At 49.6% G+C, this 14,426-nt stretch overlaps 1 protein-coding gene across 1 annotated transcript in view; it reads left to right on the top strand.

Annotated features, from left to right (window-relative positions):
* Window positions 1-1,453: 1,453 nt before the first annotated feature.
* The window catches only part of RAB37 (RAB37, member RAS oncogene family), a 67,205-nt gene continuing 54,232 nt past the window's right edge, over window positions 1,454-14,426 (top strand). The window contains exon 1 of the mRNA XM_050920854.1: window positions 1,454-1,600. Within this exon, the coding sequence (XP_050776811.1) occupies window positions 1,490-1,600 (111 nt within the window). The 5' untranslated portion in view covers window positions 1,454-1,489. The remainder of the gene's footprint in view (window positions 1,601-14,426) is intronic.

Below are 14,426 nucleotides of genomic sequence, written 5' to 3'. Positions count from 1 at the left end.
CTGGGCTAGCCACGCCCCCTGTCGCTCTGTGACGCACTCGTCTCAATGTAAAATCTTAGGCCTGTTTTGCAAGTGCTCTGAACAATTTCAGGTACTGCGCCAACACCCTCTCCTCGAGCCTGGCTGCCATAATACCCAGTCTTCATAAGAGTAAGAGGACTTAGTTCTCCAGTCAAAAGGCCTCTCCATATCCAGTCACTCCGGGGGACTAATTCTGGGTTAAGAGCGCTGAGCTCTTGCGGCTCCTGGCAGCGCTCGCCTTCCTGCAGGAAGGGAAGGGATTGAAAACCCGAACGTGGACCGGGAACTTTCACCCTAAACTCGTCCCTTTAGCAGAGCGCCCCTGAAAAGGGCCGGGTCTGACTGCAGCCTGCCAGGCCGTAGCTCTCCTGGCTGCTTATGGGACCGGAGTTATGTCACAGGGGATCGCTCCGTCTTGCAGTTTAGCTGGGATCGGAGAGCTGCCGGGCGCCTGGCGCAATGGGGACAGGACAGCTGAGTCTCTCCAGCTCTTCACGCGACCCTTCCCTTCCCCGAGAGTGACGATTTTACATCTGAGGTCCCACCTCTTCTCCTCCGCCTCGCCGCGTGTCTGAGGTTCGCGGAAAGAAACTGGCCTGCGAGTCCTGCGCCCCACCTTTCTGCTGAGCAACCCTGGGCTGCGGGCGCTCCCTGCAGCCGGAAATGGCCCGCTTCCCCCGCCTCAAATGCCCCGCTCCGCTAAGGCTGATGCATTTTGCCCAAGTCAGGGGCTGACAGCGCCTATTGGCTGATGATGGGTTTGGGGTTTTTTGTGTTCCAAGTGGGATGGAAATAGCTGCTGTTGCAGGGGGACTGGAGCTTGCAGAAAAGAACGAGGAAGCCCCTAGGGTCCAGTGCCGCTTCCTGAGCCTTCCCCTCGCTGCTGGAGCCCTCCCTTGCTTCTCAACACGCAGCTGAGCTCGGGAGCTGCGGGCAGAGACAGCGGGGGGGAGGAGCTGGGGGGGTGAAGGTGAAACACGAGCGCTTCCAAGTTTGGGTAATTGCAACCGCTGCTTTCCTCTTCCAGCTGCAGGGCTTCAGCGCCTTGCCCGGCAGCGGGGGCTGGGAGCTGTCTCTGGTGCTCGGAGCTGTGCGTAGAAGGAACCTGCGCCTGGAGTTGACCCTGGCGCTCGCCCCGCGGGCTGCGGGAGCTGTCCCGGCTGCTGAAAACCTGCCCTGCCTGTGCGGCTCTAGGGCTCCGCAAAGGCCACCGGGCTCCTGCGTGCTCCGCACTTTGCAGTCCCGGGGAGCTGCTCCGGACTCCGAACCGGACGCGCTCGTCCCGCCCCCTGCCTCCCGCCTCCCGGGGTGCGCTCGCGCGAGCTGCGTCTGGCTTGCGCCGCGCCCCCCCTCGGGGCATGCTGCGGGCCAGGTAGCCGGCGCCCGCGGGGAGGCCGCCCGGCTCCGCCTGCTACATCAGAGTCAGCCGGGAGCCGCGCACGGCACAGACGCACGGAAATTGCAGGGGATGCAGCCAGGCTGGGGCGCTCAGAGCGGGGCCGGCAGTGCCCCGGCAGCCTCCGGGATGGACGCCAATGGAGCAGGCAGCCCTTACTACGATGAGGATCTTCTGCACAAGGTGGGGGACCCACTCGGGCGGCTTTTCCTGGGGGGGGGGGGAATAAACCCTGGTTAAAAATAGAAACAGCGCCAGAAACAAACATCCTGCAAAAGGGGAACAGGGTCCCGAGCTCCCTGTGATGGCGGATGCAAGAGGGAGGTGGGACGTCTATGGAACTGCATGCACCATAAGATCGGCTGGTAGCCGCCAGAGTCCGGGCACACGCCGGGGTGGGGGTGGGGGGCTGCCATCAGTTGTGGGGTTTCTTCCTGGCTGCAAGCCTAATCCTGTGTGTTCGCTGTTTCCTGGCGGGAATATAACGGCCGCGCAGTCATCCCCGGGATGAATAGACACTGTTTGTGTCTTAGCTTCCCACTAAGCACCGCTGTGTGACTTCTCCCCTGCCTCCTGCAAGCTGCGGTTTATTTATAGTATGCAAACAACGGTTCTGCAGGCTTCTCTGGGCTTGCCAAGTAATTGGGAACTAACGATCTCTCCCCCCTCCCTGGCAACAGACAATGTATTAACAAAACGCGGTGCTCAGCAAGAGCAGCTGTTAACTCGTGTTTGTTTCCAGGCTCTAATATGTGTAATTAGGAAAGGAGACAGACACCCAGGTTCAACAGAATCCGCGCGTGTTTGCAAAACAGCCCCTCCCAGTGGTTCTGGATTTCTGCCAGCCCGAGCCATGTTGGTGCAGCTAGCAGCGAAAATCGCGGCGCAAACTGTTCTCTGGAAGCGCCGACGCTGTTCTCCTGGCCAGAGCGAAGTTTTTAAAGCTTCCCTCAGTGTTAGACGCAAAGGCCTGGCAAAGAATGACAAGTATAAAGACAAATGGGGAAATCCGGGCGCCAGTGAACTCAGAGCGAGTTTTGCCATTGACTTGATTGCATGTTTGGTCTTGAGAAAAGGAAAGGAGGGACCCGAGAAAGGTCTTGAAATATTGTTTGGGGCGGTTATGAAAAGGGCTGGGATCAGTTCTCCCTGAGCACTTGAAGGGGGGACAATATGTCATGGGCTTAATCTGCAGCAAGGGAGATTTAGTTTAGATATTAGGCAAAACTTTCTAATGACAAGGGTGGTTAAGTACTGGACTAGGTACCAAGGGAAGTTGTAAAATCCCCGTCAGGGGAGGCTTTTAAAAACAGGTCAGACAAGCATGTTAGGGGTGGGCTGGGTTGGGGTAGTAATTGGTGGACCATGGGCCAAATCCAGACCACAGGACACGTTAGAATGGACCCCAAAATCTCTTTATTTACTTATTAGCATTATTAATTTTTATTATTTTCTCTGGAGTCTGGACCTTGACTATACCTTGACCGAGACATTTGATATTGACAAAAATATCTGGTATGAGTGTATTTGATCCTGCCTCAGGGCATGGGGGATAGACTGCATAACGTCTTCAGGTGCCTTCCAGCCCTACATTTCTATGACTCAGTGAAGCCAGGATTTCACCCCAAGTCCCTGCTCCTGAATACGTACAGTGTTCATTTTCTTAAAGAAGGCCCAAAGTAAATTGAAATGAGTAGAGCAGGCTTGTCTGACCTGTCTGCAGTGAAAGTGCCCATAGCCCAAAATACACGTCTCCCTACCTTCTCTTCTTCAAATCCCTGTCTCTGCTAGCAACCTTGGATCAGACCTTACAAATGCCCCTGAGCGCCATCTCTCCCAGGAGCTTGGCATTATCAAAAGTGCTGCCACAAGAGTATTTCCCTCTCTGCCCTTGCTATAGTCTCTCCAGGTTCAGTACAGCAGCAGCATAGGGAGGAAGGCTGCTGCTGCTGCTAGCTGTACTGATCTCATTTGGTCAAGAGAAGAATTCACTAAAAATTAAAAGGAAAATGAGGTAGGTGCCACTGTCTAGTAGGCTTCCTACTTCACGTCACTCCCTTTATTGCTATCTGGGACATCATTCCTAAGGCCTTGAAAGTTTAATGCCTGAGTCCTCTGTGCAGATGTGAGGGGCCTTAGAAATTGCTGTGGGTTGGCAGCAGGTAGGGCTGAGATCAGACTAGGGTCGGGCTGCTTGGTAGCTTCTCTGTTTGTAGGCAGACATGTGGCATCATGGTTGGTTTCGAGTGCCCTGCTCAAGCGAACAGTCCTATTAATTGCAATGGGATTACTCACAGCAGCCAGGGCTGTAGGACGAGGCACATGGTTTTCAGGAGAATGTTAATCTCCAGCAACTCCTTCTTTTTCCTGTTACTCAGAATATGCTGACGCATAGAAAAACCCTCCAGGAAAGGACTACGGATCCTTTGGGTCCTCGCTGTGTCTTCTTGTCTTCTTTCTGCAGCAATAATCGCCCGCTGACAAACCGTGTCAGCAGAAACACATTCTATGATCTGATTATGTCATTTCACAGCAGAGTAAATGCCCAGGCAAATGGGGGTGGGGGAGCCCTTGGAGTATGCAATTGGCTCAGTTATCTCACTTGACAATGTGATGTCTTATTTATTCTTCCTTCAGCCACTAGCTTACTCCTGCCCAGGCTACACAAGTGCAGCAGAGGCTCCCTATGCCTTTAACACAGGGCTGTTTGTCTGTATTGCAGTACTGCCTGTAAGTCCCAAACAGGGATCAGAGCCGGGCTCTTTTAAGCCTCGTACTAACAAGTCGTTAAGATAGTCCCTACTGCAAAGGACTTACTGTACCTCATCCTTAACCAGGCCTGTAAGTGAATGAAACAAGCAGAAGAGGAAGGAGAAGGTAAAAAGTGTGCTGTTGTGTAGGCTAGCTTGATGTACAACTGCCACTTGCTTTAGGCCAGGTCTCCATTGAAAAGTCCTGCCAATGTAGTTATGCTAGTAAAAGCCCCGGTGTAAACACAGTTACACCAGTATAAAGATTCTCCTACTTGTACAGCTTTCCTGACACAGAATAAGCTCTGTTGGCGTAAGCACCTAGCTGGTATAACTACAGTTATACTAGAGGAGTTGTGCTGCTTTAGCTATGTCATGTGTCACGGCTTAGCTGGTCTGTAAAGCTGGGCCCAGCACCACCCTTGTGTCAGAGCAGGTGAGCCCAGTCCAGCCAATTAAAGGCAGCCAGCAGCACCTAGGTCTTTAAAGGGCAGGAAAGGCAAGGTGAAAGGAGGGTGTTTGAGACAGGCTGTGCCTGGGGAAGGGAAGCCACAGTGGAGCAGAGCATATTGTGGTGGTAGGAGGCCTGTGGAGCATGGGGTCAGGTGCTCAGGGAAGCACCCCTGGGGCTGCTGCTCCAGGAAAGGAGCAGAGCTGACTTTCAGTTGGGAAGCTGCTAGAAGCAGGAGCAGGAATACCAGAGACCCCTTGGAGGAATGGCCTGGAAACTTGAGATGAAGTGAGTCAGATGACTGTTTTCTGTTGGCTTACTTGCCTGTTTTAAGAAAGTAAATTCTCTTAAAGGGGATTTGGTGTAGCACTGTGTGCTTGGAAGCTAAGAGAAGCCCTGTGACACACTGTTTGCTGCTTTAACTGTCCTGGCATAGTTAAAGTGTTAAGACCTTTTATCAATTGCAAGTGTTCTGTATGCAACTGGGGTAAGTGAGTCTTATGGAAGAATCTGAAGGAGAAAGGTTCAGTAATTATACTTGTCTGACTATAAGTACTACCTCACAGAAGTAAGGCTTCTGTAAAATATCATGTGTTATCATGAATAAGCTGTTCTGGTAGGCCCAGAGTTGCCATCCAGTGATCTGACTGGATGACCCAGTTTGTATTTAGTCATTTATGAGGGAGGGATAGCTCAGTGGTTTGAGCATTGGCCCCTTAAACCCAGGATTGTGAGTTCAGCTTTTAAGGGGGCCATTTAGGGATCTGGGGTGCAAAAAATAATAGTTGGGGATTGGCCCTGCTCTGAGCAGGAGGTTGGACTAGATGACCTCCTGAGGTCCCTTCCAATTCTATTATATGTCTTTAAGGTCCCCATCCTAAATAGTTCAGTGTGTAATTTAGCATGCGAAGTCTCCTAGAAGTCAATGGGGCAAGCTGAATGCTTAGTGCTGAAGCATGTGCTTGAGTGCCTTGCTCAGACTGGGGTTTACATGCTCTCTGGGTTTCTGAGACAGCTATGATAATAGTGCCTGGTGAATAGTTAAGATGGTTCTATGTGACTGAGTGCTTCCTTGCTTTATGCATTTGAAAGAACTCAGGCAGCAACATCTGACAGCATACAAGCTGTCCTGAATGAACCCCAGGAAGATCCTCAAAGGAAGGAAGCTACCCAGCTATGTACATAAAACTTTAAAATGCTTGTTTTAGTTGGTATTTTTAAAAGAACTTCTGATCACTTGAAGGAGTGAAAAAAGGTTTTGTCCTGGTAAAAATCACAAAAGAGCAACTGAGCAGGATTGGGGGCTGGGGGGAAAGAGGTGGAGTTACAAGAATGCAGATCTTGCTGGCTGACCATGTCCTCAAAACTAATCATGATTTAATATGAGCTTTGTGTGCCCCCCCTGCACAGTCTGTTTGTGTGAGTGCCTAGTACAATGGGGTCCTGGTCTAGGGGTGGTCTCCCGGGTGCTACCATCACTCTACTAGTAAACTGTCAGCAGTGAAGATTTACCTGATGGAAAACACTCATCCCATCCGCCTGACTCTTTTACTTCCTTGCATTAATCATGTATATCTCCTGCACCATTATGTATATTGAGATACAAATAATGGCTCCCATCATCATTAGTTTGCTATTTGATAGCCCCAGCTCCACTGTGTATCATTCAATGTATTTCTCATTTTGGAGACATGCATCAAAGTAGCTTTGTCCACTGTTTAAAACTATCCTAAAAATCCCCTTTCTGTGGGAGCCTGTCAGGCAGCAATATCGGGGGGGGGGGGGGGAGGACAAGGGCTTTAATAAGGGAGCTCCCATATGAGTAGACTAATAAGAGAGAATATCAATGAGTATCTGTTAGAAGTATATCAAATAATGAAGAATGGTAGATCAGGAGCGTCTATTCTTCCTGCCTCGTAACATAAGAACAAGGGACAAATGTAATAAAATAAACAGGTGGAAAATTTGAAACTAATAAAGGGATATTTCCCCCACACACAATGTGTAATGAGTTCCACAGTCTAATTGCCCCTGGAAGTCACAGAGGTTGAGAACTTAGCATGATCCAAAAAAGGTTCTGGATGTTTATATGGTTACCATAATTATAGTGAAATCTTTGGAGCCTTATGCTTCAGGGTTTAAGCTGATCTTTAACTTTTGGAGATCAGGATGAGACCTATATTGAGGGGGCAAATGATCTCCCATCTCTGTCTGCTGTGGGATTCTTAAACCTTCAACTGAAGCAGCTGGTGCAGGCCAGTGTCCAACACAAAATGGACCTTGGTTTTGATGTAGTAAAGCAAGACCTACATTTCTACGCCGGCAAAAACACAATGTAAGTGCTGGCTTCTGTATTTGCCACCACTTTGTGCAGTCCCAGCTCTTCCAGCACTTGGCTGGCTTTTAAAAATCAAATTGCTTTTGTATGCTGTCTAGACAGTCTTGCAAAGCTTTCATTCTCTCTCTGGCCACATTAACCCACCATGTGTCTTGATGGGATTTGCTTTTTAAAGTTTGTCAGCCACATGCCAACCAGGTTACAGGAGATCTTATTGTTTGCTCTCACTCATCACCCCTCCCCACTCCACCCCATCGTCTTTCACCAGCAGCTCACTGAATGAGTTACTGCTGTTACAGGTTTCAGAGGGGTAGCCATGTTAGTCTGTATCAGCAAAAAGAACGGGAGTACTTGTGGCACTTTAGAGACTAACAAATTTATTTGGGCATAAGATTTCATGGGCTAAAACCCACTTCATCGGATGCATGCCATGGAAAATACAATAGGAAGATATATATAAAAATCTATATTACACACAGAGAGAGAACATGAATGAGTGTTGCCACACCAACTCTAATGAGACTAAGCAATTAAGATGAGCTATTAGCAGGAGGAGGAAAAAAACTTTTTGTAGTGTGTCACGGAGTCCCCGGGCGATGCTCTGGAACTGCTCCCCACCAGGCCAGTCAGGACTTTGGGGAGCCTCCTCTCCCTTGGAGCAGACTTGTTCAGGGCAAGAAGCTCACACAGCTTCACCTCCTGGGTCTCTCCTTGGAGCATTTAGCATCCTCTGCCCCTCCGTGCGCTTCCCACAGCGAGTCCACCCCAGCGGGGTCCTGGGGAAGCCACCGGGTTCTGCACCCCCACTTTGCAGTCAGACGTGACGCTCAGCCAGCCAGTAAAACAGAGGTTTATTCGATGACAGGAACAGGGTCTAAAACAGAGCTTGTAGATACAGCGAACCGGACCCCTCGGCTGGGTCCATTCTGGGGGGGGTAGTGAGCCAGACCCCCAGGTCTGCCCTCCACCCTTGACCCCAGCCAGCTCCAGACTAAAACCCCTCCCAGCCCCTCCTCTCTCCTCAGCCCCTTTCCTGGGCCAGGAGGTCACCTGATCCCTTTGTCTCCAACACCTTCAGCTGGCACCTTTGCAGAGGAGGGGCCCAGGCCATCAGTTGCTAGGAGACAGAGGGTCAGGCATTTAGGTGCACTGGCCCTTTGCTCTGCCAGATACTTAAGAACTGCCATGGGGACACTGAGGCACCAACACAGTACTCAGAGAAAACATTAAGAACTTTCCCAGTTTGTCACATAGTGATAATCAGGATGGCCCATTTCAAACAGTTGACAAGGTGATGTGAGTAACAGTTGGGGAGGGGGAAATAGTTTTTACTTTGTGTAATGACCCTATTTTCCCCCTTGCTAATTTCCCCCCGGTGGGATCTCGGGCACCAGCGTCTGTCCTCTCCGGCAGCCTGTGGCCAGTTTAACTTAAACCAAAACAATTGTTAAACTGATTTTAAACCTGAGTGAACACCTGGTCAATCTGTTTAAAACTTGTTCTATTCGTTTAGCTTGTCCCTGTAAATTCTTCAACAGGAGCCAAACTAATATAAGCTGGTGTTGAACTAGAGCTGGCTGAAACTGGGGAATGCCATTCTGTGGGCAAGTCAGGCAGTTGGGAATGTTCCCTTGTCCCAATTGAGACACCAGGTGGAACTTTTCCATGGAATGAAATGTCTGGAAAAAAATGTAGTTTTGGAAATATGGAAATGACCTTCCTGAGGTTCTTTGTTTTGACTTGGTTATAAAGGGAAAATGAAGTGCTTTCCCCAGCTCTGAAATGAAGCACGTCAAACTGGGGTTCTTGTGGTGGGAAACTTGTTTCACTGGAGAATTTTTTTTTTTCTTGACCAGCTCTAGTTTTAAATTGTTTTAAGAGCATCCACTCACAAAGTGATACCAATGTGCCTAAATCTGTATAAAATAACCTATTAATTAAACCAGGGCACTCTCTGCATAGACCCAACCTGAAGAAGGCTGATGAACCCTGGCCCCATTCAGCTTATAGCAAAAGTACCTTTTACTTGAATGGGACTATCTGGCCCATGGTACAGAGAAAAGATGTTGTTTAATGATCAAGTGTTTCCTCTTGGACACAGCACAGCTGCAGGAGAAGATTTGTACCTCTTCATGCACCAGTGTCCACCAGGACTCTTGGATTGTTTCTGATTTCATTTTTAAAGTAAATGCAGAGGAGGGAACGTTGCTTATTAGCGCTGAAAGTTTCTTCCATGGGAAGAGACTTGGCTGCATCCAAACAGAAGACACATGAATCCATCGCCCTGTTGCCTGCCCTCTGGAGTAAAGGGCTTGGAGGAACTGCACTGTGCACAGCTTAGCATTACCTTGCATAGTGCTTGGCCTCTTATAGCCTTCCAGGAGCACCGCCTGGGCTATGAGCTGAATTGCTGTGTGGTCAATGACCGGGATTCTACTGTTCAGGGGACTTGGACCAGTTGCTTGTGGCTGGGCTTGAGCAATGGGCGGGGGAGGGTGTTTGTTTAGGAAGCCTGGAGCCTGAACATCTCTTAGAGCAGGGGTTCTCAACCTTTTTTCCTTCTGAGGCCCATACCATGTGCTATAAAAGTTCCAGGGCACACCTGTGCCACAACTGTTTTTCAGTGGATTAAAAACCAGGGCTGTATTAGCAAGCAGAGCAGTTGCCCAGGGCCTCACCCCACAGGGGGTCCCACAAAGCTAATTTGCTTGGGCTTTGGCTTTGGCCCAGGGAGGAGGAGCTCAAGCTTCGGCTGCAGCCCCAAGCAGTGGGGCTCGGGATTCTGCTTCCTGCCCTCGCCCCCCAATGTATCTAACACTGGTCCTGCTCTCTGGTTTATTTTGGTGGACTCCCAGAAACCTGCTCATGCTCCTATCAGGGGGCCCCAGATCCTGGACTGAACTGCTGTCTTAGACAACACCTCTCTCTCTCTCTTCATAGAGGGTTAGGATAGGAATCCTGAAGTCTAAGCCCAGCTCTGACATTGACTCCCCCTCTGCCTTGGGCAAATCACTTAACCTCTCTGCCTTAGGGAAACCCCAATTTACTTGCTTGCCTCCCCTGTGTGCTGCAAGGGTTAATTAATGTTTGTCAAGGGCTAGGAAGAAGGAAAACAAAGGGCTGTATGACTGTTCTTTCCTGGGTACTTGCAAATATAGAACCCTTCACAGGATGAAGGAACTGTGAATACACTGAATTAATGCATTGTGAAGATGACACATTGGACTGGGAAGGTTAGTCCAGTTAATTTATAACCACTTTATGCCTATGGCATTGCACATATGCATCAGCCTTCTCGATGCTGGGAGAGAGAGACCATATATTTACATCATTTAGGGCCCCATCCATGGGAAGACTCCCATGGACTTTGGATTTTGACTAAAAGCCTGATCATGTAGTTCTAACCCAGGCAAAACTCCCATTGACGGCATTGAGAATCCTGCCAGAGGACAGCAGCAGGATGTTGGAATGTAACTGCCTGCAGCTGAGATGTCTGTGATTAGTCTTTTCCAACTACAGTGTTCTCTCTAATGGGGAGCAATTTTATCTTTAGCTTTACAAGTAGAGCTCTGTCTGGGAGATGCTGAGGGTTTCTCCAATTCCTTTTCTCCAAGAGCTGTTGCCAAGTAGGATTCATTCCTTGAAACTCTCCATTCTCTTTCAGGAGCAACTTTTGTGTATTCCCTGGCTGCTTTAACCAATGCACCATGGGGGTCTGTTGTACATTTGACCGTTGGTGTGAGAACTTGACTCTTTCTCTGTAAGAATCAGATCTGCATTTATGAATCTGAACTTCACCCTGTTGTTTGGTACTAAGTCTGGAGAGACCCCTTGACATAAAAGCTTGTTTGTTGAAATAGCATCTGGGAGGCTTTCAGTGTGTCTTATGTTTTGTGATGATTCATCTAGGCATCCTTCTGCAGCTTTGAAAACCCTGTTCAGTCTCCTACAGGGTAGAGAAAGTTACATTGGGACTCATGTATGCCTGACTCTGCCACTCAATATACAAGTCCCTGAACCTTGCTTTGCCTCAACCTGCTGCTCTGTATAATGGGAAAGGTACTAATCTCCGAGGGAGGTGACGGCCTTCATTAACGTCTGTGACATGCTTAGGTCTGTTGGCTGTAGGATGCTATGTATGCACAAAGGACACTGCCTAATAACTGCATTTTCATTTCCCAATCTATTTCCCCAAATTAAAGGGACTGGCCTGCTGAGCCAAGTGGGAAGGACACAAAAGGAAGCATGTCTATGGAGTCAGTGAGGTGCAAATTACTCCTCCTCTCCTCCATGCTGTAGCTGTGATGCTCAAACACCATCTTCCCCCCCCCCCACACACACACATTAATACGGGGATGACAATATTGAAGTGATGCTTCCCTCTTGGGGCCTGCCTGTCTGTGAAACCTGCAGGTGCAGTTAGAATATGGTCTGCACTTGCTTTACATGATCTCCATCTAGCGAGCCACACATCTCTGCCTCTTGAAGGGAAACTCCACCCTTCAGGGTGCAGTGAGAGGTGGTAGCCCAGAGAGGTGGTGGTGGCTGCTGCTTGCTGAGGTGGGGGGAGGGGCTGGAGGCTTAGTTTTGTGACTAGAAAACAGGGTAAAGTAAAAAGTAAGTGACATGAGAGCTGCTGAGGGAACTCTCAACTAGCAGCGCCCCCCCCCCCCCCCCCCCGTGCAACAACAAATATTAGCCCTGCTCCTGCATGAAAGTAACTCTGCACAGGTGTGTTGCCCCACCATCAGTGAGTTCATTTGGGGTTACTCAGGTGTCTGTCAGCAGGATCGGGCTGGGAGGGAGAAAATAGCTGGAGCTAACAAGGTACATACTTCTAGCTCCCCGATCCCTGTGTGTGAAATGCAGCCCCGTGCCCACAGCCTGCCTGTATGGCCTAGCATCACCTATGTTCCACTTCAGCTGTATTTTCAGGGCTTCAGCTAGACACAAGTGGTGCCTAAGACTAGGTGAGCTCTCAGTACAGGGGTAAACTTCACTCCTCTTCTCCACCCCCCTCCCTCATATGTTGTATCCCTTTCCTCTCCTTAGACTAGAAGATGTGTGATGCAGTGACCAGGTTGTCCTATGTGTTTATACAGCCCTGCACAGTGGGGACCCAATCTTGTTTGGGGCCCTCTGAGTGCTACTGTCGTCATATTAATAATGAAGGTCCCAGCCCCATCTCCTGCAGCTCTGACACATTCATTGTTATCCCTGATAGACAAGAGCTAGTTCCAGAGCAGCACCAGACTCACTTAGCAAACCTGGTTGCATCAGATGCTTCTGGTACAAAGGCTGCCGTGCTTCTTGCGTATTTGCAAATACACTGTCTCAGGGTAACTGTATTTCTTTTCCCTCCTCTGGGATCCCTGGAAGGCACCCATGAAAGATTTCCAGCTCCCAGCCATCACCTCTCCTGTGTGGAGACCTGCCTCTTGCTCCCTTCTGACCAGGGTTTCTAAGGCTGCACAGCTCCCTGATCTGTATTGTAATAGACTGGCCTGCTGGGCCTGCCTCAAAGACAAATGCCTGTGGTTTGCTTTCTTCAAGAGCCATGACCAGTGTAGTGACAATAATTACAAGTCACCACATCGCTCCTGCTAAGCAAGCACCTTTATTCTTAAGATAAAAGCATTACAGAGCGAGGCTCTAAAACAGCAAAAGATGCATGATGATAAACTGACCAGCGATCACGCCCCCTCCAACCCCAACACTGGGCTCTGGAAAATGCCAGTCCTTCCAAACCCTGCAACTGGGTTTTTCCCCCTGTGGTTACAAGTTCATATCAATCTTTTTAGATCACAAAGTGGAAGGAAGGTAGGTCCTGAGTCAGTTTAAAAGTGGGTTAACTATCCCCAAAATCTTTTCTTTGGCTGGTCTCTGAAGAATCCAGTCTGAACCAGAATACCACTTCCCAGCCTTCTCAGGCAGTGTTTTATACCCTGCTTGATCTGCCTTACTCCTCCCCTGCTGCCTTCATTTTGTGGAGGAGCTGTGGTAACCCTCACCCCAGAGTACATGCAGTCCCTGGCCCATGCAGATACATAAACCGTTCGTACATTTAGTACAATGTGGTCCCCCCAAGCGGGCAACCTCCTGCATTATGTGTCACATGCATCTTCTGGTTTGAGACTAGCATGAGGAAGTGGTCTGAGTTTCCCTCAGCAAGGCATTGGTCTAGTTCCTTGTTTCTTTAAACATCTTTCCCCACCACCCTGTAAATACATGCACACAGTCTCCTGTTAATGAACTTTAGCTTAGGGGTGGAGACAGTGTACCTTGGCTCTGAACTATTCCAACTCCGAACTGACTCCTGTCAGTCCCCCTGCGTCTCCCAATGTCTGTCTAGATGACAAAACCAATGAGGCAGGAGTGAGCGCTCAGAGCTGAAGTGTTGTGCATTGGTTCATTACAGGGTCTGCATTAAAGACACACACACCCCCGGGCTCCTGAATGAAAGGTCTGGGCTTGTGCCAGTCCCTCTGTGAACCTCGCAGCAGACACACACTAGGCTTGGTGTAATTCATCAGCTGGTAACCTTTGATGTAGAGAAGCCCAGGATTAGTAAGGCAGGCACGGAAGAAGGGTGAGACCATTGACAGAACTGGGGGAGAGCTCAGGATGTGGCTGTGGGTCAGTATTGGGGTGCTTTGTTGGCAGAGCTATAGCACAGCACATGCTCTCTGTGCCTGGCACAACCCACCCCTGTAAATAACCCTACTGAACATTTTGGTATATACCACTCTTCCTCCATAGAGCTCTCAGTGCATATCCATCCCCCAGGCTTCACAATGGGGGAAACTGAGGCACAAAGAGGTGAAGGGGCTTGTCCAAGATCAGACAGGGGGTCGTTTGCAGAGCTGGGAACAACACTTACGGTTCCTGACTCCTAGTTTGGTTTCCTGTCCTTGGACCATGCAGCTGCTTCCATCCCCTGACCCTCTACCCCCACACCTTCCTTTCATGAGCATTAAACTTGGAAGTTTCTGTATCTTCAGTGAGTGAATTCCACACCGTACTTGGCGGCCATAACCCACCCACTGTCCCCAGCCAGCAGAGTCTGGGCCGCCCCCTGGAACACCAGGCCCCTGACTGTAGGTGACACAAAGTCTGACATCACTGGCTTGTTCAGCTTCCTCTCAGTGGCTGACACAACTGAGGCTGAGGTTATGGCCTTATAGGACGGGATAGGTCTTAAAACACGAGGCTTTGCCACTATCCCGAGGCTGCAGTCCCACCTCCTGTTCAATGCAATTTGCCCATGGCTGCAGTGTTTTCATCCTGGCCTTCAAAGAGTTAAAATAACATGATTTGTTTCTAGTCTGCCAGGCTACTTTGCATGAGCCTCATCCAAAGCCCTTTGGAGTCAATGGGGAAAACTCCCCTTCACTTCAGTGGGCATAGGGGCAGGTCCTGTGCCATCTCCAAGGGCTGAAAGCCACAGAGTTTAAAGTCCGAATGGACCAC

The sequence above is a fragment of the Gopherus flavomarginatus genome, chromosome 12 (assembly GCF_025201925.1).
Source record: "Gopherus flavomarginatus isolate rGopFla2 chromosome 12, rGopFla2.mat.asm, whole genome shotgun sequence".
Lineage (NCBI taxonomy): Eukaryota > Metazoa > Chordata > Testudines > Testudinidae > Gopherus > Gopherus flavomarginatus.
The sequence above is the reverse complement of the archived record's forward strand: the minus strand, read 5'-3'. Positions and strand labels throughout refer to the sequence as shown.